Source organism: Microcebus murinus, chromosome 3, assembly GCF_040939455.1.
Source record: "Microcebus murinus isolate Inina chromosome 3, M.murinus_Inina_mat1.0, whole genome shotgun sequence".
Classification (NCBI taxonomy): Eukaryota; Metazoa; Chordata; class Mammalia; order Primates; family Cheirogaleidae; genus Microcebus; species Microcebus murinus.
Window position 1 is genome coordinate 71673843 of NC_134106.1, and position 25410 is coordinate 71699252.

General features: G+C 47.4%; 1 protein-coding gene across 3 annotated transcripts in view; it reads right to left on the bottom strand.

Moving 5' to 3' along the window:
* Window positions 1–2079: 2079 nt before the first annotated feature.
* REEP1 (receptor accessory protein 1) overlaps window positions 2080–25410 on the bottom strand; it is a 114124-nt gene continuing 90793 nt past the window's right edge. The window contains exons 6-9 of one of the 3 annotated variants that reach the window (XM_076000952.1): window positions 20434–20611; window positions 15747–15782; window positions 8638–8789; window positions 2080–5993 (exon numbers count right to left, since the gene is read on the bottom strand). In XM_076000952.1, the coding sequence (XP_075857067.1) occupies window positions 5922–5993; window positions 8638–8789; window positions 15747–15782; window positions 20434–20611 (438 nt within the window). In that variant the 3' untranslated portion in view covers window positions 2080–5921. The remainder of the gene's footprint in view (window positions 5994–8637; window positions 8790–15746; window positions 15783–20433; window positions 20612–25410) is intronic. The other 2 variants (XM_076000950.1, XM_076000951.1) reach the window with 2 other exon arrangements.

The window sequence follows — 25410 nt, forward strand, 5'->3', positions numbered from 1 at the left end:
AATTTCCAAAAATGCATTGTGGAAACTAAGGAGGAAAAGTAATCTCAATCATTTTAGAAACGATGCAAGAGTTAGGTATTGTTTACTTGAAGAGGGGCAGGTAAGAGGTATTGAGTAAAATTCAGTTGAGTGGTTACAGTCTAGAGCAGTGGTTCTCAGAATCATCTGGGAAGCATTTTCAAACAGCAGAGCACTTTGCCTGGTTGAAAACCATTATTTTAATGTAGGTTCATGTAGGTAAAAAAAATTTAAAAAATAAAAAGAAAACCATTATTAGATATAATTATGCATGAATTACTGTTTCAAATCCTTTAATACAATAAATAGTTGATGATAATAAGATAAAGTTCCTCTATTGTTAATAGAATAAGGTAAAAGATAACCAAATGGAAGTTCTGTGGCATAGCAGGCTAGGATTTTTAGAGGGATTCCTTGAAACTAGTGTTTCCTTCATTAAAAGGAAAAGAGGTAACAACAGAATGTTCTACAACCAGAAGGCCAAGTGTGTGTCTGTTTAAGGGACTAAGTAATAAAGAGCAGACATCTAATTTGAGGTAAAAACCTGAAACATGAAATGGCATTCTGTCTTGATGGGGTTTCATCACTTTGCACTTCTGAAATGGCCAAAGCCAACCACTTCCATGTTTATTCTCACTTGCCTGGCTCCTGCCCTCTGATGCCCCGCTGGCAGTGGGATGGAATTGGCGCCTGCAGAAGGAGGAGGTCACTTTCCCACAGCCTCCATGACTTCTTTACTACAAATATGGATGACAGAGTCTCTTACAGGGGCCTCAGAGCCCAGGGACAGGAGAGGTAGAGACACGGACTGGCAACCAGGACCTCAGCATCCAGAGATGGACTGAAGTGGGAGGGCTGCCAGGCACATGATTAAGGGGGAAGGAAATTTTATACATACAATTTTTGTTTTGTGGGTAGAAGGGCTTATCATCAACACTGATTTATAGTTTGACAATAAAACATTGCATTAAAGAGTCTACCTAAGTGATATTCAAGTATATATATAAAATGTATAAAGTATATGCATAGCTTATTTATGCAAGTATATATATAATTTACTGAACACTTACTATGTCCCAGCATATCTACAAAACTGGGCTTATATCTATAAAACTGTTAATCCTCATAAGCTTGCAAGAGGAGATATGATTATTTATCCCTAGATTAGATTTGAGGAAACTGAAGCTTAGAGAAGGTTAAATAAATTACCCAAAAATACAGCTACTGGCGGGGCGCGGTGGCTCATGCCTGTAATCCTAGCACTCTGGGAGGCCGAGGCGGGCGGATTGCTCGAGGTCAGGAGTTCAAAACCAGCCTGAGCAAGAGTGAGACCCCATCTCTACTATAAATGGAAAGAAATTAATTGGCCAACTAAAAATATATAGAAAAAATTAGCCGGGCATGGTGGCACATGCCTGTAGTCCCAGCTACTCAGGAGGCTGAGGCAGGAGGATCGCTTGAGCCCAGGAGTGTGAGGTTGCTGTGAGCTAGGCTGACACCACGGCATTCACTCTAGCCTAGGCAACAAATTGAGACTCTGTCTCAAAAAAAAAAAAAAAAAGTACAGCTACTAAGTCCTAGAACCACAATCTAACTCCTTGGGATCCTGTGTATTTCCCTCAGTCTTCTAACAACATGAAAATTCTTATCTGAATCAACAAATGACTATAATCTAGCACTGTATAAATACTAAATATTTCTTCATAATACTGTGCCAACTCAGCTTTTAATTTTTTTTTTTTTTTCTTGAGACAGAGTCTCACTTTGTTGCCAGGCTAGAGTGAGTGCCGTGGCATCAGCCTAGCTCACAGCAACCTCAAACTCCTGGGCTCAAGCAATCCTCCTGCCTCAGCCTCCCGAGTAGCTGGGACTACAGGCATGCACCACCATGCCCGGCTAATTTTTATATATGTATTAATTGGCCAATTAATTTCTTTCTATTTTTTTATAGTAGAGATGGGATCTCACTCAGGCTGGTTTCGAACTCCTGACCTTGAGCAATCCGCCCTCCTCGGCCTCACAGAGTGCTAGGATTATAGGCGTGAGCCACCGCACCTGGCCTAAATTTTTTTTAATTTCAGCATAATATGGGGGTACAAATGTTAAGGTTACATACATTGCTCTTGCCTTCCCTCCCCCCAGCTTTTAATTTTTATAACTTTGCTTTCCTCTTCTTTATCAACTCTTAATGTGGTTAATCTCAGTTCTGTTGACATTGGACCTGGCTCAGTACATGCATAAATGAATGGATTTCCAGCCTTTCTTTCCATCTCTTCTTCCTTTTAGTCCTCTGAATCTGCTTTTTCCTGCTGCTGGTTTATTTTATAGTCATGTCAAACACACTGAATATAAAAGCAAAGAAAATGGACCTGTGTTTAATTTTAATATTTCAAATTCTGAACTTCTAGTTTTTGTGACCACCCAATGAAGCTTGAGTGTACCTGTTCAGATTTTAAAGGCAAGGCCTGCTGTAGGTTTAAGGGCACCCCTTCTCCGCAGTGGGCCTGTACATGCACCACCTTGTTCCAACCCACATAGGTACACCCCCATTTGCAGAAGAAAAAATGCTCAGAGTAAAGTTAAATGTTGGACCAAAGGTCTGTTTGCAGAATTAAAACTGCCCACCAATGAACTACTGTATTTTCACAGCTACCCAGTTTCCACTGATGATCTTTTAAAATATAAAAGATATTTTTTACAGATCAGATACCTGATACTTTCAGGTTTATATTTGTGTTACGAACTGGTTTTCAAAACACTCATATCATTTAATTTTTTCCCCCTCCCAACAATCCTATGCAATAGGCATGGGGCCAAGTCACCAGGCCAGTTAGTGGCTGAGCACTCAGCTTCTAATCCTTGCCACCTTCCACATTTTTTAAAAAAGTATTTCCTCTTTCTTTATAAGCCCAACATTACAAAGATTTTTTTTAAAAGAAAAATGTTAAGACTTTATTCAAGATGTATATCAGGCATTATAACAAAACAGCAGAACTGCAACCTTTGGAATACTGTAATTTTACATCCCTTTGATGCACAGTCCAGTATACTATTTTATTACAGATCGTTCTATAGGGACTACAGAAAGAAACTAGAGGAAATGTGCACAGTCACGATCCAGAATGTCAGCACTTTGTATGCTGTTAGAGAATGAAGCACATCCTTGCCATTTCAAATACTGTGCCGGGTGAAGGACTAGGAAGGCTCGATGAAGGTCACGGTGGACAAGCACTCTTATCACAAACACATGGACACTTTACTACGGAGAACACACGTTTCAAAGGCCAGTGAAGTGAGCAAGCTATTCACACAAAGCCAGGAGGGATTATGACTAAACTCTTCAGTTTATAAGCACACGACCATGTCTCACCTCCTCAGAACCAGAAAGGGTGCTCAATGGCAATTAACTAAAAGTTAGGACGTAAAAATTACAGACTTTCAAGCTAGCATTTTGTAAACAGTCAGTGTCTGTAAGTCAGCAAATTAAAAACATTCAGTTGTATCCTCTAGACAACACCACACAACTACATGTACACTTACAGGTATTCACATTTTATGTCAGTTCATACACAAATATACAGCTTGTCAGATAAGTAAACACATTTTGCCAGAAGTATGACAGCTGCTTGCAGTTGTACAGTGAGTGTCTTTAAGAGAGAAACCAACTCCCTGCTCAACACTTGAAGGAAAAATAGTTACATGTACATTAAGACAGTGTTTGGATAGCTTTATATTTTTTAACCTTGAATGAGATTAATAATACACATGTCTGAGAGTAGAGTGCTTCAAACTTTTTTTGGCATAGTTGAGTGCAAACTTGATAGCCTGTACTTATTATAACTTTCCATTGTAAAATGAAAATGTAGCTGTTCACAATAGGATTTTAAACTCTGCTGCTAACGGCATTTATTATTTTGGCAAAAAGTTGCTATGAAGCTGCTTAAGCTTTTTTGCACTTGTTTCTGAGAATTCTGGGTACTTCCAACTAACAGGTAAATACATTTTAAAAAGTTTATTATTCCTCTGTCTAGAACTATTCAGTGAGCTTAAAGAAAACAGATTTTCTGTCTCCCTTCAAAGGTTTAGGAATTGGTGTTGGAGGGGCACAGACAATGAGACAGCCTCAGTTTGCTGTCTCAGCCACAGATTTGCTTTTAGGCTTATTTCCCATATCCTGTTGTAAATTACAAAATCACCTTCGGAGGAACTGTGGGAAGAAAGGATTTCAATATGCATATCTGGCAGCAATCAACTTTAAATAAAACTCTTTCTGAGGTGGCTAAGAGCTAGCTAATGTGTCATCAGCAAAGGCCACTGATAGTATGTATCGCTCAGTAATGGACCAGTTTTTAATTGGGCCTGTTTACAGTTTGTTGACATTAAGTTCTGTGTGGTATAAAACACTAATTCTCTAGTCTTCAGGGCATATCTACAAACAAACACGATCCAAATACTAGAAGTAACTGGGTTGTGACCACTGCATGCATTACACTGAAAGAAAACACCAACTCTAAGCACAAATACACTATTCTTATATTTCAGCTGTCAGAGGGGAGAACAGCTACCTCAGACCACAGCACCATTTAAACCAGATTCTTTTCAAAGGAAATTGTCAACCTAAGTAGGCAGACCCCTCAGACAGTGCTTTATTCCCCTACTAAGCAATCCGGACTGTGTAAGACACCCCATAAGACCTACAGTGCCCATGGGTGTGAGTCCGTCCCCATTCACATTCTGCACAGGTCAGCAAGGAACAGGTGTGAACCACAGCTGCCCATGGATCTAAGCAAAGTCTTAGCCATAAAGATCTCAACCTCTAGAACCATCCTAGGCTGCACAATTTTGGTTGTTACACATGTATATCTCAGATGTATTTCATAGCATATCTGAAATGGCAGAGTTCTCTGTTTTTTTGTGTGTTTTTTCTTTGTTTTTGCTTAGTGGTCTCTAAAACAAAGTGCTTAGATTGTAGGCTCCTCTACCTGGGGAAGCTAGTCACAGCACTGGTCACTATGAAGGAGAAATAATCATTTGCCACATACTTTTGAAACAAAATTATTCCTCCAACAGCTCTGAAAGTCCCCATCCCCAAGAAGTTTGGTCAAGGGTAAGCCGCCTGCCTAAGGCAACATTAAATCCATAGAAACGATTCAGAAGCTCCTAATCCTGAATCAAAGGAGATGAGCTTCCTGTGACTTACCTAGGTGTTTCCCCAACCTATCATCACACTCAGCTAACTTCATTCCTAACTTCTCTGGTTTTTTGACTAAACAACTATCTGAAGAATATGGAGCATCTTCCAGCAGGAAAAGGGATGTGTTACTGGAGTTGTATTTGGAAGCTTTATAAGCACATCTGAGACGTTCTCTAGAATCAAATATTTTTATATATTTCTGGTTTTGCAGTTTTCTTACATATCAGAACCTCTGGCAGCCCTTGCAAGTCCATTATATTAAGCCAAAAGCCATAAATATGTACATCATAGTTCAAAGTATTAGTAGCAAGAACAAAAAACGTTTTAAAAAATTGCATTTACAGGACTAAAAACTAAGTATGCAACAGATAAATTACAAATGTACATCTCAGCAGCATAAGGGTGATTCTCTTATATTTCTGAAAACACACTGCTGTCTATAATGACAATCCAATTGTGGAAAATTACTAACCTCAGAAGACTTAAAGGGCACCCCCCCCCACTACCTTTTCCTTTAGCCTCTCCTCAACAAAATAAAAGAAAGGGGGAAAAATTCTTAAAAGTGGAAGAGGGGAGAGAGAAAAGGCTATGTCTGTGAGGCTGCACACTCAAAGCACACCCAACTTGCGGATTTCTATGTTATTAGTGAATAGCTCTTTAAGGCAGAGAAGAAACATTCTGTGGATCCGGTGCTGTTGGCTCATCTCACTCACGTGGTTTCTGTGGCCGAGGATGAGGTACTTTTCTTCCTGAAGCGAGATCGAGGGATTCTAGGAGGTGCCTGGTAGAGAAAACAAAAAGAAAGGCATCCCTCAATTTGGCATAAATGTGGAATTTTTAGAGGACAACACTTGGAAGGGATTTTGTATCCAGCTCCTTTGGCCAAACGCACACGTGTGTGAGGCAGCTGGCTGGGGCTGGGGTCTCCCTGAGTCTCCACAACAGGAATCAAACACCAGAGTCACATCCCATGCACCCCTGTGAAACTAAGCCCATCGAAAAGGCTAACAGCTTCCTCTTGGCTTCATAGTCTCCTACATCTCAAGAGCTCCCAAGGGAACGCTTGTGCAGAAGAATGACGCATCTTTCTTATTTTTATGCTGGGAGCACAATGATCTTAACAAATGACTCAGCAGAGAGAACTGCCTCCCCATCTCTTCCCTTACTTTTGTTATTTTCTTTGGGAACTGGTCTCATGTGTCTTGCTACATGCTCCAAATTTCCATTAAGAAATTTCCAGTCCCCTTTCTGGATGTGAAAACCTTTAAATGCACAGCAAACAACACCACAGAAGCAAACACTGTCTTTAGTATCCCTTATCCGAAAAGCTTAGAACCAGAAGTGTTTCAGATTTGAGATTTTTTTCAGACTTTGGAATATTTGCACATACATACCAATTGAGTACCCCAATCTGAAAATCTGAAATCTGATGCTCCAGTGGGCATTTCCTTTGATTATCATGTCAGTGCTCAAAAAGTTGTAGATTTTTTGGATTAGGGATACTCAATCTGTGTAAAAGGTTCCACCTCATTTCCTCCACAAATGACTCTCAAGGAACCCCTCCCCTTCCATGGGATACACAGGTCACAGGAGGAGTTATTATTACAATGAAAGAAAAGGAAAAGCTTCTTAGCATAGCACTCAAGGGGGTTCACACAACCAGCTCCAGCCTGCCCTCAACCACTGTCTGTCCATTGTTATACAGATAACTTCTTTCTCTACAATGTGTCCTTTCATATCTCTGTTCCTTCTGACAGAGATGGAAGCCCTTCCATTTCTCATCTGTCTTGAATATTTCTAGTCTTACCAAGGACCCAGCTTAAAGTCACTTCTGCCAAGGTTTTCCTAAGCCCTTTGTGCTACTGCCCAGACGCACACAACCAGGCTTCATCACCTCTTTTGTCTTCACACCATGCTTTGTAGCAGAGAACCTTGCACCTGTGAGGTGTGCATTCTCTGCTCACTGTCTCCCCACCAGACTAGGAGCTTCCTGAGGGCAGGCCCGTGTCACATTCACCACCATTTCCTGGTGTCTGGCTCAGTGACAAACAGGCACAGCAAAGGGAGGGAGTGGATGAACTAGAGCATTAGTTCCCAGCCTTTTGGGCATCAGAGACCAGTTTCATGGAAGACAAGTTTTCCACGGACTAGGGAGATGGGGTGGCAGTGGTTTCAGGATGATTCAAGTGTGTTACATTTATTGTGCAGTGAAACCTCTCTGCTAATGCTCATCTGTATTTGCAGCCACTCCCCAGCACTACCATCAACACCTCAGCTCCACCTCAGATCATCAGGCATTAGATTCTCATAAGGAGTACACAACCTAGATCCCTCGTGTGCGCAGTTTACAGTAGGGTTCACGCTCAAAAAACAAAAACAAAATAGCACAAACCCTTGGGCCCTGGAATGTTTTAGGATGGGCTCCTGTTCCTATCATGGCTGTCCAGGCCATAATGCCCAGACGGGACTCCTCCAGTAGTGTCCAAGCTCAGAACATCTTACCCCAAACCCTCTAACTTCAAAATTGACCCACGCGTGCCTTGCCTTGGAAAGGAATCTGATGACCTCCTGCATGGGGAGGTGGTCACAACTGCTGTCCTAAATCTAACAGGAATGCTAGCCCCTGCATAGGGGAACATTTCAATGCATCTCCCCTGAGTCTCACAGGGGTCTCTACTCTGTGGAAAGAGGACTCCCAACTCGCCTCACCTGCCCTCTCAGGCCGTAGTACTCAGCAGATGGGGAATAGGAGAGGAGGCCTTAGGGGGAAAGAGGAAGACTCTGGGGTCCCCAGTTCTGTTGGCCCTGCACCTGAGCCCATGACTGGTGACTACCTGCCCACATCCCAGGAACAAAACCCAGAAGGCTCCAGGCTCAGCCTTCCTGTTGCCAAAACTCTACCATATATACAACCGACAATAGTACATATATGAAGCATACTGTTTTTGGTAACTTTAAAGAGCTGTGCCCCTTTAATAACACTTTTGAATAGCTACTTTGTACCAGGTGCTATGCTAGCTCTTGCAGATACAGTGATGAACAAGCCTTATAAAAACTTGTCAAATTGCACATTCTGGGGTTTTCTTCCCCTAAAACACTCATTTGGGTGGCTTTTCACTTGCACATCATCTTAGGTTAGGAGTTGTTAATATTTGGGGGTAAAAACTAACAGCAATAAAGCCCTAGACACTTTACCACGTCTATTTCTAAATGAAATTAGTAAGGTCTTTCTTCCCCTCTTAGCAAGAGGCTGGATGCTATGTAGTAGTTTGTCCCGCCTGCTTGATGGAGGGAGATCTTTCCATCCTAGGTACTCGGGAGATGCTGGATGCCCTGAGAGATGCTGCTCCCAGGGCCCCCAGATCTCTGGGGCAGAGCCCCTGGGCAAACACATGCTCCAACCCACAGCCCCAGACACCGTGTACCTCCAGGGGCAAATCCGTCCTCCGAGGTGCCTTATACTTGTACATGAAATCCAGCAGGTCTTCCTCCTCCTCGTCAGAAAACGCCAATGGTTTTTGGACCTGGTGAGGCTCCCATGCTTTCACACCACCCTCATGCACATCTCCCTCAACCACTTAATGTCCATTACAATCTACACAGAGGAGACAAAGTACAGCAAGAGGGATCAGTGTAGAAAGGGGCAAGGAAGGGCAAGGTTAGGCACACAGCACGACAAGCCAGGCCTGTTAGGATAGCCAAGGCCCCTGTGTCCAAAGAAGCACTCACATCTTTAGGGTCTCCCTGCAGGGGGTCTGGGATGTGAAAATGCAGTTGTAAGACTAGCCAGGCACTATGCATAGAAACAACCACAGGCTCAGAATCTATCAAAAGGATACCAAGGCGGTGGCAGAGAGGCACTTCCTTGGGAGAACAAAGAAGCTGCCTTAGAACTGAGACATGTCAAACCTTGCAACTTAGACCTGCGATTCCACACCAGAAGAATGCTTAAATGCTCTGCGATTCCACACCAGAAGAATGCTTAAATGCTCAGGGAAAGAATCTTCTCTGGAAAGGATGGGGCAGTAATTTCGAGGTAGGAAGCACAGTTTCTACATTATGCATACAAGCAGTGTTGACAGTGCATTATACTTGCATATTCAGCTGCAAGCATTCTTACAGGATGTAAAATGCCAGGAAACCTCAAGGGATAACCTTAAGCAAAGCTATGTAGATTTTTCATTTCAAAGCCTTAGTTCTAGAGAGGCAGAGGAGCCTAATGGAAGGAGAACCTGATAGTAGCCTCTGCCAGAAAAACTGACAGCAAGATTCCTATTTCAGCATGCCTTGAATAAATCCACAGGAAAAGCTTCAGAATTAATTCATCTCACTGAATGCATAGTATTTTAAAAATATTAAATGCTTGTGTCTTCTAAAAAATGCTAGGTGTAGGAATAAAAAATAAAATAAAATAAAAATATATTAAATGCTAATGCATATTCCATGCCATCTGGCCAGGTGGCTCTATCTTAGTTGAGATGTAAAATATTTTCTGCCTGTACTTGGCTTATTTAACACACACACACACACACACACATACACACACACACACACACACACACACACACACATGATCTTTCCATGCTTCATATATTATTTTTACCCAGCATCACAGAATGCAGAACTAGGAGGCCCTCAAGTCATCTGGTCCAACAACCCTGAGGTCTGTAGATAGAAACCTGGGCTCTTCTTGGGACACTCTGCTACTGCTCCTAAGAACATGTTCAGCTACCAAATGTGCACTCTCCATCAATAGTGGACCCACTAGACTATAACAGCACAAGCGTGGATTTAAACTTAATAACTGAACCCTAATCTTAAGCAGCTTTGCCAGTTACTGCTGCTGTGCTCTGCAACAGCCAGCAGGAGGCAGCACAACAACACGGTTGCCTTAACAAGACTCAAAACAATTGTAGGCTGGGGAGTGATCTGCTCAGATTGTGTCTTAGAAAGGGCCTGAGATCATTAACTTTCCTTTGATTTTTCTTTTTATTTATTTATTTATGTATTTATTTATTTTTTTTTTTTTGAGACAGAGTCTTGCTTTGTTGCCTAGGCTAGAGTGAGTGCCATGGCGTCAGCCTAGCTCACAGCAACCTCAAACTCCTGGGCTCAAGCAATCCTTCTGCCTCAGCCTCCCAAGTAGCTGGGACTACAGGCATGAGCCACCATGCCCGGCTAATTTTTTCTATATATATTAGTTGGCCAATTAGTTTCTTTCTATTTATAGTAGAGACGGGGTCTAGCTCTTGCTCAGGCTGGTTTCGAACTCCTGACCTCGAGCAATCCGCCCGCCTCGGCCTCCCAGAGAGCTAGGATTACAGGCGTGAGCCACCGCGCCCGGCCTATTTATTTATTTTTTAACTTTGTGCTTCCCCAGCACATATTTGCTCTGGGTTTGGGTTGTCCTTCCTCTGCCCAGTTCAGCTGCACCCTTAGTATCCTGTTAAACATGAAGAGCCCTCCCTGCTCTGAGACGCCAGTGGAGCTTGGAGCCTGTACAGCACAACGTGTGCTGTGTACCCTCAGCTCAACAGAAAGTGTCCTGAGGTCATGGGGCCGTGGCTGATCCTCCCTCGGTCCTTCTGGGCCCCGACCCAGGGCTGGGTACACAGTGGCTACTCATCCACTGAGTTCAATCCTGACATCATCTCAGAGAGCTCAGCTCTCGTCCCAAGTCAGAGTTCGACACCCATCAACCAGGAAGCTCCTATGGACACAGATACCTCTGGCCTAATAGGAGGTAAAAAGACCAAAAGCAAAGGCACAAACCGCCCAGCAGGAAAGCCCGCATCCGGAAAGTGGGTGGGAATTGGTTGAGTCTGTGCCTCTGCACATGCTGTCCCCTCTAATTCCCTTTTCCTGTACCGATCATTGCGGGCTTCAGCAGGCAGCTCAGAGTCACCACAAGATCCATGGGCATCTGATAAGCCAGCCCATGCAGTCTGGATTCACTGAGGCTGAGCCATGAACTCACACATTACCAAAATCATCACCATCATCATAATCTCAGGAATAAAAGCAAAATGGCTTTGTGCGTGTTCTCCACTGCATCCTTGAGCAAGGACTACAGGGTAGAAAAGAAATGACCCTCTGGCCCACTGGGAGTGATGGGCCAAGGGGAACCCAGACATCCAGGCAGGAATGGAAACAAGTGCTCAGCTCAACAGAGCTGGGAGCAAAGGTGGCCAGTGTGGGCCTGAAGTAGCCTCAGACAGAAGCTGTAGAGAGAACCTCCTAAAAAGAGACGAACAGTTCAGGTCACTGTGTTCACTGAATGTTTTTGCCAAGAGTGTTTGCAACATTCCACCTTTTTCTCAGGACCAATGAGAATAAACATTCTGGACAAGCCAAGCCTCCAAGGCTCTGGTCGGCTATTGCACGGTGTACAAGAATCTCTTAACTAATTGTAATTCCCTGTTTGCAGTGGTTTCAAGGAAGCCTGGCATCTTTTGACAGTCTACACCTTGATAGCATGCATTTTAAATTTTATTCTCACCCCTGACTGCATCTTACCTGCCCACTCCCTTTCTCCCAGATCTATTTTTCTTACTTTGACTCGATATATCATATATTTTCAGAAGTAGATTAACTCCTTTTTGGAACAGGGAGGAGTATAAATGGAGAAATAAACCCATAGAATACAGTTCCACTGAGAGGCCCCAGGATGAGAATGAGGGTGAGCAGCTGGGCAAAAAAGGGAGCAGTTGCCTCCTCAGTGTTCTTGTCCCTGTAGCTCTAAACAGAATGTGTGACTCAGGCAACAGCCCTGAAAGGGTGTTGCTGTCTTATGACTATTATGGCACTCAGAGACAACCTGTATGGGAGGAGGGTCTCCTATGCCAGGTCATAGCCACAACAACCTGCAAACCTCAGGTGACGGCAGCCTTGAGCCCACAGAGCTGCCACCGCATGCTCAAAGCTGGGTGGCCTCTGTTGGGAAAGGGTAGGGTCCCTGTTGTCTTCCACAGCAGGGGAATGGGGTGTGGCCTTGGCTGACATTTCCATATTAGCAAATGTGTCAGCAGGGCTATACAGCAGGCTGGGCCACAGGCTCCACCTCCTCTCTCCGTGGGGAGGGCAAGGAGGGGGAAACTGGCCAAGTCTCTAAGCCCTTTAAAGGCCTGCGCAGAGCTGCCTGCACTGAGCCTGGGGCCACCCCACCCCCACAGTGCAGCAGAACACCCCCCGGTTAGCAGACACATCCCACACCGCACACAGTAGCAGCAGCATTAACGGGAGGCAGCAAACGTGTCTGAAGAAGAGCATGCCCGTCTGGAACACTTACATCCGTGTCCCCAGCAGCCACCGAGGAGAGAAAAAAAAAGAACATTCTGTTAGGGAAGGGGCTTTGGGGCTGAAACTCACACGCACGTGTGTGAGTGTGCATGCACACACACACCCCCATCCACACAGACACATGCATAATCCTGCGCGCTCACGTGCACGCGCACACACTCACTTCCCATGCTCTAAACCTCAGACAGCTCCTCCTGCTCTGGTCAGAGGAAAGATACTGCCCAGGGGCCACACTCAGTAAAATGCAATTGTCTCCCTTTGAGAGCATGAAAGGCATGACCGCTTTTTAAAATTATGTTCCTCATACTTGATTTAAAAAGGAGGGGGCATCTCTACGACTAACCACAGGCAGTAATCCAGAGTTCAGCTCTATATTACAATCAAAGTAGGTAGAGAGAAAAGAGAGGCATGAGGGCAGTGGAGAGAGATAATAATAGAAACACAGAAAAAGAGACACAGACACGCAAGGAACAACAGGGAATCAACTGACGGAGGGGCAGGATGGAGCAGAGGTGGGGAGAGAATGGTCTCCTGGCATCTAAGACGCACACTTTAAAACTGTGGCTGACCCAGGGGTCTCTGAGCTCTACCTCAGTGGCTGTCACTGCCCTGTGATGCACTCATTAGACTCTGAGATGCCCACCTTTGCTTTTCCCCACCCCTCATCCCAAATTAAGGCGTGAATGTACATCCCCTAGAAAATTTCCCTTTCTGCCCAGGGATCCTGGGGCTCTATGATGCCCCAGTAATAATCTGAATCTTCCCAGGCTCTGGCCTGAGTGTATTCCCGTGTGATATCATTTTAGGGGACCAAGAGAGAAGTGTCCCTGACACCCCTGAAATCCTGACCCATGGCATCGCTGCTTGAGAGTCGGCCTCCAGCCCCAGGCGCAAGACAAATCTCCCCCAACGTCATCTGCTGCCACTTTGCAGTCAGTATGCTTCCCTCACAGAGACCGTCAGAGCTGGGAGGACTGAGGGGCAGCCAGCCCAAACCCACCACCTTACAGAGGAGGGGGCTGAGGCCAGAGAGGGTCAGGGCCTTCCCAAGGCCACAGAGGGAAATGGTGAGACCAAGCATCACGTGGTTCCTTGTAAGCAGACCCCAGGGAGAATGGAGGGAGAACTCCATGTACTGGTGTCAAGAAGGCCCTGGGAGAGGAAGAGGCCCAAGAAAGGGAGGCCTGGGGCCAAAGCTTCCAGGTCCTGAGGCCTGCACCGAGCCCCACTTGTGGCCCACTCCTCAACAGCCCCCCATCTCTGCAGCTCCCCTGCTCACTCTGGGATGAGGAACCAGAACGTCCCCCACTGAATACCGGACACATGTTTATGCACATGCAGCCTGTTCTTGTGGCCTTCCAAACAGACTCAATTCCTACAATTAACTGCAGTGCTATTTAAATGCATTGGAAATGTTGCCTGTCATCATGAAACCACCAGGAGTCACGGCAGGTGAAGGCTCTGACAGTAGCACAGATCACTGCCAGGAGGAACGAAGGGAGGAGAGGCCAGCTCTATGCTCCCTGGGCCCCCAAATGACAATCTACCAGAATGAGAGGCTTTCAGAATGGCTCACAGAATTTACAGACTCAAAACCATAAAAAGTAAATAGAAATCCCTGCAGTCACCTGGGGCCACTGGTACTGCACGGTCGTTTTCAATGAACTAGCATGTCCACCAGGCCAAGCGCTGGAAACAAGTGCACATGGCCCCTCCATTTCTGGCTTGGACCAGGAGACCCCACAGGGCCACACGCTGGTTAGAGTCAGAGCTGGGCTAGAAAGCTGGTCTCCACCTGCACCCCAGCTCAGGACTCCTCTGACCTCGGTTCACTCTGGCCTTATGGCCTCCAAAATCCCCAGATCTTCTATAGACCTTAAAAAGCTTAGCACTGAGAAGCCTTAAAACTAAAGAAATAGAGGGAAAACAGGATATTTCTTATAAGGCACTTTCCAGTCCTCCTGCTCACCACCAACGCGAGAGGGACATGCCATGCCACCGTGGCACCAGGGCTGGTGGCACAGGCAGCAGTGGGCACCACATGTGCCTTCCTCCCTCTCTTGACACCAGCAGGCAGGCTGCAGGCCAGGTATAGCCCCTCTCGCCTTCTGAGCCAAAGGCAGCTCCTCCATGGGAGGGCCAGGCGGGGTGAAAGGGCTCCTGATTAGCCCAGCACCCGCCTACTCCCTAACGTGTCTAGCTGGGGTTGGGCAAGCAGAGGAGCAGGTCAGGACAAAACAACGTGGCCCCACTGAGCAGGGAGGGCAGCAGCAGGGGTCCCTGACCAGACTGCCAGAGCTCCCCTCTCCCGGAGGGCTCTGCCCAGGCTACAATCGTTGCCATCCTTCGCAGGATTATTGTGGCTATTATGGCTCTTTCGTGGCCACTTTCATAACAGCGTAGTGAGATGGGGGAAGCAGGGATCTTTATCTCCATTTTAAGATGAGGAAACCGAAGCTCAGAGTAGTTAGGTGAATCACGCAAAGTTGCACAGCTAGTAAGTGGCAAAGCGGGACCAGGGCTCCCTTGGCTACACCAAAACCAGAAAGCCCTGGAATTGCAGGGCTTGGTCATCTCAGGGGACCTTGGTAAGCTCCCAGGTTCATCATCACCTAAAGCACATGGAAGTATAACCCTACTATGGTGGTTTTCAAATATCTCTACACATTCTTTGATACTCCTGCCTTCAAGAAGGGAAGGTTAATTCCCACCCCCCTTGAGTGTGAGCTGATCCCGATGACTCACTTCCAAGAAACAGAATAAGGCAGAAGTGGCGGGTGTGACTTCAAAGCCTAGGTCATAAAAGGTCCTGTGCTTCCTGCCTACTCTCTCTTGGATTGCTTACTCTGGGCCACGCCACCTGCCATGTTGTAAGGACACTCAAGCAGCCCCAGAGAGGTCCACATGGTAAGGAACTGAGGCCAAGAGCCATGAAAGGCCCATCTTGGAAGTGGGTCCTCCAGCTCAGGCAAGACTCCTGATGACTAAGCCTGGCCGAAGTCTTGACTACAACCTCTGAGGGACCCTGAGCCAGAAACGCCAGGTTAAGCCACTCCCAAACTCCTCGCCCACAGAAACCATAAGAGAATACGCTTGCTGTTTTAAGGGGTCAACCTTCTGGCCCCTCCATGACCATGCAGCTGAAAGGGAGCCCCAAGGTCAGTGCCAGCTCTTGGTTAGAACCCGCTCCCGAGGTGAGCGCCCAGCACGCTGCAGAGGCCGGCCGCCTACTCACCTTTCCGGGTCCTGCAGGTGGAGCAGCAGGTACACACTGTGGGAACGGGGTGGGGCACCATCAGTGACACCCCCCACTCGACAGAAACCAGTCACAGGCAAACAAGGAGGCCTCAGTGAGATGCAGGGATCCCAGTGTGTACAATATAGGGGTCCCAGGAATGTGGGTGTCTGTAGAGACACCAAGGTATGGGAGGGGACCATCTCAGCTTCAGCTTCCTCTCAGGTGCCAGGAAACACCCTCATCTGGCTGCATCCTGCAGCCCTAGGGAAGGCCGGAGATGGGATCAAAGTTTCCTCTGGGAAGTAACTCCAACCACCCCTGCCCACAGCCTCCTCCTCTCCTCTGTGCCTTCCAGTTCAGACTGTCCTCCAGGACACCTCCTCAGGCGGACCTTGGAACCCCGAGTGGTTGGCGTCTGGACATCTGGCCAAAGGCCTAACTGGCTGCTGCTTTGCACACTCTATCGGTCTTCATGCACATCTAGGCTTTGGTATATAGTAGGTGCTCACTAAAAACATGCTCACTGAATGATTCCAAGTCCATGGAAGGCCAGGATCACTCTTTCAACTCCCTTGGTACCCTGCCAAGTGTCCAGTGGTAGGTGTCAGTGGTAGGTGTCAATGGATGGTGTCTAAGTACCTTCTAGTTCATTCTGCAGGGAGGGAAAGGTCAGTTCCTGCCTGCCCTGACCCTTCATGCAAGGAGAACTCCAGCCAGCTGAGAGGGTCAGGTCAAGTGCACTGCCCAGCCCCACCCTGGGTACTGAAGGCAGCAGGGAAGAACTATGCTTCCCTGTCTCCAACGTCCAACCCTGTGTCCTGCTCAGACTACAGGTGGGGGCCTTTGTGTGCCAGGCATAAGGTGGCCATGCCAGGTGGGGGCAGTGACAGACCATGTGTCTGCCTGCCGGGAGCTTATAGAGCTCAGTAACCATGCAGGGACAGTTCTGTGCCTTCTTCCTCCCTTCTTCCTTTGCTTGCTTCGTCCTTCCTTTCCACGAGATGCAGACAGTTGAGTGGACCTCTCTTCTCAGTTCACAGCAAATGGGGGCCTCACTGGTTCAAGGGGCCCCCTCTCACCTTTTATGCACACTGGCGTGACTTTTATCCCCACACCCCACCCACATTCTCTTTCTTCCTCAAGGAGCAGTGGTTTTACTATTATTTCAATGTGAAACTTTTTGTTTAAATGTGTTCTTGCAATGATGTTATTGTTATTCTGCATGGTAGGCATATATTTTTATTTTACATAAAATCCCCTGTTTCGTACTTTTTTCTCTAGGTATCATGTCTTCATGTTCCACCTGTGTGTATATTTAATCTGTTGCTTCCTATGGCTGCACAGAGCTCCATGGGCTGCAGGTTGTCTCTCTCCCAGGTTGTCTTCAACTCCTGCCACGTGTCCAGGGCTTGTAAATGATCGTGTTTGCTCTACTAGCAACCCTAAGACACACGCTGAATAGGGATTGGCTCCTTTTTCAAAGGAGAAAGCTGAAGGGAACTGGGTCTGTTTTCTGTGCCAAGTTCAAATCCTCTAGTAGTGGATTTGAAAAGTTGCACTCAGAAAAGTTCTAAGGCTGAGTCTAGGCCCAGCAAGAAGTGTGGCAACTATTTAATGGCATCTGCCTTGCTGTGTTGCATGTGCTGTGTCTGCACAGGCCAGTGTCATGGTGTCACCTAGCCAGGATGGAGTCCAGTACCCTCCCCTACTCTGGGGCCTTCGCCTACCTGACTAGGCCTGGAGCCTGAGGCCCACGGCGGCGGGGCTGAGCTGGGAAGGGCACAGCAGCCCTGTGTGACTCTGACCCAGGCGCTTCCGCCCTTCACCCAAGCCCTGGGCCATCTCTCACCTCTTTCTTTCTGAGATGGCTTTTATTTTAGGCCTCAGAGCAGCTGGGGAGAGTGCCACACCGCTCCTGGCCTCCCTGCTGGGTCGGCACCTCCCTTCTCTGCCCCCTGAAACCACAGGTGCTGAGGCCAAGGGCGGGGCAGTGAGACGGCCTGAGCTCAATGCAACACACTTGGCTGTCTCAGCCCAGGACTGCCGCAGCGCTCCCCACCGCCTCCCTGGGGCGTGGCAGGGGGCGTCACTGTCTCTGCGAATGGAGAGTGGCAGGGCCAGCGCTGAAACAAACCATCCCAAACCCTTTTCTACCTGGTGCTGGGCTGGGAAGATGCTGGAGGCCCAGGAGACACTTCCCTCACCAGCATGTGATCTCCCCAAACTTTAGATCTCCCCAAACTCCTCATGCTCCCAGTGCTGAGGCTTCCCTGAATAATGCACCAGGGAAAGTCCAGGCGGGAGGATTGGATTCTGGCCCCGGGGGGGCCTCGGCACAGTGCAGTGACTGATCTCTCTGAGCCTCCTCTACTTGGTCCACCTCTAGAATGGTGACAGACTCTCAGAGGAAAGGGACTGCAGGGCTGCCTGAGTCCATCTCCTACCCAAAGCAGGAATCCCCCCTTGAGACTGACCATTCAACTTTGGTTTAGCTCCTTTCAGTGTCAGGGATCTCACTAGCTCACCAGGCAGCTCATCTCTCTCCTGGACACTTTCAGTTATTACAAAGTGCCTTTTTTTTGAGACAGAGTCTCGCTCTGTCACCTGGGTGAGAGTGCAGTGGCATCATCATAGATCACAGCAACCTCAAATTCCTGGGCTCAAGCAGTCCTGCCTCAGCCTCGGGTAGCTGGGCCTACAGGCATGCACATCACCACGTGTAGCTAATTTTTCTATTTTAGTAGAGTCTTGTTCTTTAGTAGAGTCTTGTTCTTTAGTAGCGTCTTGTTCTTGCTCAGGCTGGTCTGAAACTCCTGGCCTCAAGTGATCCTCCGGCATCAGCCTCCCAGAGTACTAGGATTACAGGCGTGAGCCACCACGCCCAGCCTACAAAGTATTTTTTTAGGTGAGATAAATAACAAGAACAGCAGCTACTGCATATTAGTCCCAGGCATGACCCTAAGCACTTTACGTGGCGTAATTCCCTTGAAGCCTCAAACAACCCTGCTGGTAGGTGTCGCTCCCGTGCAGGTCGGGAACCTGAGGTGCAGGGAGGGCAAGCAGCTTGCTGAGGTCACGTAGTGAGGAAGCAGCGACCCCCTGGAACTTCACCCCACTGGTTCTTGCTCTGCTCTCTGGGTCTCACTGAACTGGGGCCCTTTGTTCTTCCAAGTGGCAGCTTTCGCTCGAGGCTGGTAGCCAGTGAGCTGACGAGGGTGGAGACGACACCTGGAGATGTTCTGCAGCCATGTTTCCGGGGCCGCCCCAGGAGGCCAGAAGCTGCAGACGCTCAGTGAGGCCCAGAGGGTCGATGGACAGTGACTGAGGGCACCGGTGCAGGAGTCAGGATGCTGTGCTCCCCCATAGTCCAGCATGGGGGACCCTGGTAGAGTCCCCTCCCCTGGACCTTTGCCCCTTCACCGGCAAAATCAGAGGATTAGACTGAATGGTCCCTTTCTGCTTGGACTTTGGGAATTCCATTCTAAGTTTTGGGGCGGGGGTGGGGGGTTCCCTCAGGGGATAACCTCTGCCCGAGGAGGCCCTCACCCCACAGCCAGGCCTCTACCTCCTCAACCCTGCCCTGCTTCCCACAGTGACGGGGTTGAAACATCTCCGAACAGAAACACCACAACCTTCAAACCTGGGGAAAGGCAGAGGGGACATTCCTGAGAGGTGGGGAATGGCCTGATCCCCAGGCTGCACTTGGCTCTGACATGAGTCGTCATTCCCAGGACAGCCCCAGGGCTCATGCTTTTCTCTCCATGTATAAGACCCCAAGAGTCAGGTGGGGTCTGTCAGGACCCAGGGCTCAGGCCAGGGTGCCCCTGCAGGCTGTACACAGTCACAGGGAGCTGGCTGTCCCCATTTGTACACTTAAGGGTAGGGCAGCCACCAGGCACATGTTGTGGCCACAGGTTCCAAAAGAACTGCTGTGAGTCCTGGCCCAGCTCCCTAGCCCCTGCCCTCCTGGAGCCTGAAACTCACACTGATGGATCCAATGCCAGGGGTCCCAGTTGTAGCTGCACCTCAATGGCATCAGATGTCTGGGTCTCACCCGAGATCTACCGAAGCCCCTGGGGATGGCCGAGGACTGCAAGCTTAACAAGATCGCCAGGTCAATCCTGACCCTAGCAACCTCATGCTGGGCATGTGACAACCAGAGTTAGACTTCAGAGGCAGAGATGCTGTTACTGTAAGGCCCTGGCCTCCACGTGAATTAGACCTCAGAGCTGGCATGGCCCTTGGTATGCAGAGACTAGGGGCATACAGGGCTGAGGAGGGATCAGGGGTGACAAGGAGACAGTAGAGTGAGAGAGAGGACAGGAAATATTCAGCAGGGAAGAGGGCCGTGACAGCAGTAAGCCCTGTGTGGGTAGGAGGAGACACTCAGGTGCTCAAGACAGGTAAGCCCCCTAGGAGAGTGGGGTCAGAGAGGAAGAGAACAAAGAAACCTCCTGTGGCCCAGGCACTGCCACCCAACCACCCCCAATTCCCCAGGCAATGTGCAGGTGACTTAGCCCTGGTCAGAATCTGCAGGCCTGGCCTGGCCTGATCTGATGGGCGTCTCTCTTGGTGGCAGGTCCTTGGGCAAGGGCCAGGTTTCATGCCACATGGTGGAGTAGGGCTCTCTCAATGGAAGCAAGGCCCAACCTGTAGGAAAGAAGGGAAGCAAAGTGACACCTACCTGAGCTGCCAGCGCTCTCAGAAGCACTCCTGGACATCTTAGGCTGGCCGTGTTTGCCGCTGGCCCGCCCAGAGCCCGGTGGCGGGGGGCCCGAGGGAGCAGGGGCGCCGTCTCCCCTGATGGTGGTGAGGTCCTGCATGCTGAAGCTCCGGAGTCTCTCCGATAAGGCACCCTGTCCCTGGATACAACACAGGAGGGGACACATGTCAGAGGCCTGACCCACGGGTTCATGGATGCGCATTGGTGAAGGGCAGACTCGACGAAGGCCAAGAGGGAGCTCTGATGCTCAGCAGGTGGAAATCAGGACCTGGATCAACTCTACAGAGGGGCAGGTGCCCAGGTACACTTGCTGGGAACACCGAGAGAGTCAAACCCGCATTTTCCAGGGGCTCCTCTTGGCCTCAGCAATTGCTCCTTTGGCTCCAGGCTCCTTCTTCTCCTCCAGACACCCCAGTGATTGAGCCTTAGATCCAGGCCAAGGCCATGACTACCGCCTGCAGGTCCTACTCTCCACAGGCCGTTTCCTGCTTCTCTTGCTCTACATTAAATAAAAATCCATATATGTCTCCATTTTTCTCAGTTCTCAGTACGCAAGAATTTGATCAAAAAATCAAAACCTAATATTCTATGTGTTTGTCCTTATTCTTTTCAAAAGAAATAAAATACAGAGAGCATTTCTCCAGCTATATGACAACAGTCATTTCTTTTATCTGTACAGCATGTTACTGTTTATAAGGCGCTTTTTACTTCCACTGGCGCATTAGAACTTCATAAAATACCCAAAAGGTAATGAATCAGGAAGGGGAAAAAGTGATATTTTAAAAACCCCTGCTGACTGTAACCATTTCATCTCAAAGTGAGCCACGGAATTAATCTCAGGGTGGGGGGGGGAATGTTCTTTTGTTTAGGAAAGCAAGATAAATCCATTATACTTATGAAAGGAAGGTCCTCCGCTGTCTGGATGAGAGAATGTGCTGGGGAGTGAAATTGATCACAGTGAAGGCTCAGGGATGGTGGCACTGCTTTGGATGTGCCTCAGGAGCTAGCTGGAGAGAGAGAGACTCGAGTTTGGGGGGAAAAGGAAACCTGAGAGTGAGTCAGGGGCTGGTAAGAGACTGGGGTTACAGAAAATTAGGTTGGGATTTGGAGCAAGAAGTGACAGGCAAGTAACTACCATGCAAATCATCTTCAGAAATACTGGAGGGCGTGCAGACTACCCTCAGGTACGTGGGACTGCAGGGGGTGGAAGAGGTATTTTATTTGGATAATGAAGGAGTGAGTGGTCCCAGAGGTCTGGAGGATTTGGGGACAATAAGGTGCAATAGATACAACAGAACCAACAAATCAGCACAAAAATCGATGCGAGCAGCTGACCAGAGGACTCGGGGCTGGTGAGATTCATGAAACAAACAAGGGCCAACACAGCTGAGTAAGAGGTTTTCAGAGATGGGAGAAGGGTTTGGGGGATGTTTTTCATTTCACTTAATTAAAAAAAAATAATGTAAATGGACTAAGAAAATACAGCAATTTACCGATGTGAAAGATCCATATAGGATAAAGGCAAAGACAAAATGAGTCAGAGGGAAGGAGGAACAAAAGGGGCTTGCAGACAGGTTTGAAGAAATGCCAGAATTAAACAGAGATCCACTGAAATATGAAATAGGTAAGTTCCTAACCTATGAAAGATATAAAGACCGTGTCTCCAGGAAACTGACAACAATAACCCAAAGAAAATGATTTAGATGATCAAATATATATAGTTAGAATTATAAATCTAGACAAAGGAGTGTTTGGAGGACACTATGTGAAAAAAAAGACAGAAATCACCCTGGTTGCCTCAGACGCTGCTGTAGAACGATGGTGGGCAAGGGTCTAAGGCCTCATGTTCTAGACATTAACAGCTGAGAGGTCTTTGCCAAGAAAATGAGGGCTGAGCCAGCCACCCATTATATCCCCTTCAAATCTAAATCTAATGGCCGGGGGGTGGTGGCTCACACCTGTAATCCTAGCACTCTGGGAGGCCGAGGCGAGAGGATCGCTCAAGGTCAGGAGTTCAAAACCAGCCTGAGTGAGACCTCGTCTCTACCAAAATTAGAAAGAAATTAATTGACCAACTAAAAATATATACACAAAAAAAAATTAGCCAGGCATGGTGGCACATGCCTGTAGTCCCAGCTACTTGGGAGGCTGAGGCAGAAGGATCGCTTGAGCCCAGAGGTTTGAGGTTGCTGTGAGCCAGGCTGATGCCATGGCACTCTAGCCTGGGCAACAGAGTGAGACTCTGTCTCAAAAAATAAATAACTAAATCTAATAACCAATGATCTGTGATTATTTTACTTAGAAACATTTTAGATGACATCTAGAATAAATTTGTGACTAAAGAAAAATTGAATCTGAAAAGAATAAGAAAACATTGATAATTATTATATAACTGAGTAATTCAACGTTAATTTGGGGGGGGGCAGGGGGAGACAGGGTCTCACTCTGTTGCCCAGGATGGAGTGCAGTGGTGTGATCACAGCTCACTGCAACCTCATGCTCCCTGCGCTCAAGCAATCCTCCTGCCTCAGCCTCCCATGTAGCTGGGACTACAGGTGAACACTACTGTGTCTGGATAATTTTTATATTTTTTGTAGAGATGGGGGTCTTGTCTTGAACTTCTGACCTCAAGCAATCCTCCTGCCTTGGCCTCCCAGAACACTAGGATTATAGGCATGAGCCCCTGCACCTGGCCTCAATGTTAGGTTAATGTTGAGGCAAACCACTCACTCACTGATTTATTCTTTTTTTTTTTTTTTTTTTTTTTGAGACAGAGTCTCGCTTTGTTGCCCAGGCTAGAGTGAGTGCCATGGCGTCAGCCTAGCTCACAGCAACCTCAAACTCCTGGGCTCCAGCGATTCTTCTGCCTCAGCCTCCCGAGTAGCTGGGACTACAGGCATGTGCCACCATGCCCAGCTAATTTTATATATATATATCAGTTGGCCAATTAATTTCTTTCTATTTATAGTAGAGACGGGGGTCTCGCTCTTGCTCAGGCTGGTTTTGAACTCCTGACCTTGAGCAATCCGCCCGCCTCGGCCTCCCAAGAGCTAGGATTACAGGCGTGAGCCACCGCGCCCGGCCTGATTTATTCTTTATCTTTCTATTTCTTCATTTATCTGTTCAACAATTATTTATCAAGTACTTTGTATGGCAAGATACTGAACTAGGTGTTATTAGGAAACACCGTAATACAGCTTGATTTCTCACAAAATGTAAAAAGACAAATGTACAAATAACAACACAGAGGTGCCATACCAGAAGCTATGGAAAGCCAAGATTAAGAACAATAGTTCTTGAGTCAGACCTGGATTCAAATCCCAACCCTATTATCTAACAGCTGGGTGATTTTAATCTCTCTGCACCTCAATACCTTCATCTGCAGAAAGCATACATCTGGCAGGACGGTGGGGAGGATTCAATGAGATATGCCCCTGAGATATGCATTACAGAGCCCAATTACAGAGCATAGTTAGGTGTTCAGAAACATCACTGAGGATGATGATGGCGTTTTTGTTGCTGCTGTCTGAGATACAGAAGTTGCTGCTAAAATCAGAGATGGAAAAGATCACTTCTGACCAAAAGGACCAGGAGGGGCTTGCTTCATGACCCCAAACTCAAATAAAAGGGACTAATTCCATCGACGCGGTCTGCTGCTTCTGGCAAACACTTAGCAACTTATCCGGCAGAAAGCAGCAGGCATCACACATGTTCATTTTACCAAAGTGCTCAGTTCCACTCCCAGAAGCCAGCCAGCCAGTCTAGCTCCAATATCACTGGATCACGAAGAATGGAATGCCAGAGGTTAGGAAAGAGAAGGAGATAATAATAGCTCAGTATCAACCCACTCCAGTGTCAGAGGAAATTACAGTGGCATGACAGACACAAGACTCTTTTTTTTTTTTTTGAGACACAGTCTCACTTTGTTGCCCAGGCTAGAGTGAGTGCCGTGGCGTCAGCCTAGCTCACAGCAACCTCAAACTCCTGGGCTCAAGCGATCCTCCTGCCTCAGCCTCCCAAGTAGCTGGGACTACAGGCATGCACCACCATGCCTGGCTAATTTTTTTTTTTTTGTATATATATTTTTAGTTGGTCAATTAATTTCTTTTCTATTTTTAGTAGAGACGGGGTCTTGCTCAGGATGGTTTCGAACTCCCAACCTCGAGCAATCCGCCCGCCTCGGCCTCCCAGAGTGCTAGGATTACAGGCGTGAGCCACTGCGCCCGGCAGACACAAGACTCTTGAAAACAAATTAGCCCTTACCTAGCAAAACAAGCTGAGATGGTTAAAATCAATATGTGTCTCTCGTGTGTAAACCTCTCAGCCCTGCACAGTCTCCGCTCAAAATCTCATTCCCACTCACTTCCCACAAACCCCGTTCTTCCCTGCCGCTTCAGCTCTGCTCTGGAGAGCCTGTGTTTGTTATTCTGGGCCACTGTCTTCTGGCAACAACCAAGAGTTGTTCATTGATATTCTGCAATTTGGGTTCCCTACTTTGGGAAAATAAATTTGCATTCTCTAAGTTTGGAAAAGCTTAACATCATATTCCCCATAATTCAATCAGCCATATTGCCACACTCTGGGAAGTCCTGCAGTGTTTCAGGTTGTTTAACTCGGTGTATCCCAAATGTATGTGACCACGTTGGGATGTGCTGTTAGCCGACCATCCAAAAGTCATTCCCAACTCCATTCTTGTTTGTTTGTTTTTGGTTTTTTTTGACAGAGTCTCACTCTGTTGCCCGGGCTAGAGTGCCATGGCGTCAGCCTAGCTCACAGCAACCTCCAACTCCTGGGCTCAAGCAATCCTTCTTTATCAGCTTCCCAAGTAGCTGGGACTACAGGCATGCGCCACCATGCCCGGCTAATTTATATATATATATATTTTTTTTTTTTCAAGTTGGCCAATTAATTTCTTTCTATTTATAGTAGAGATGGGGT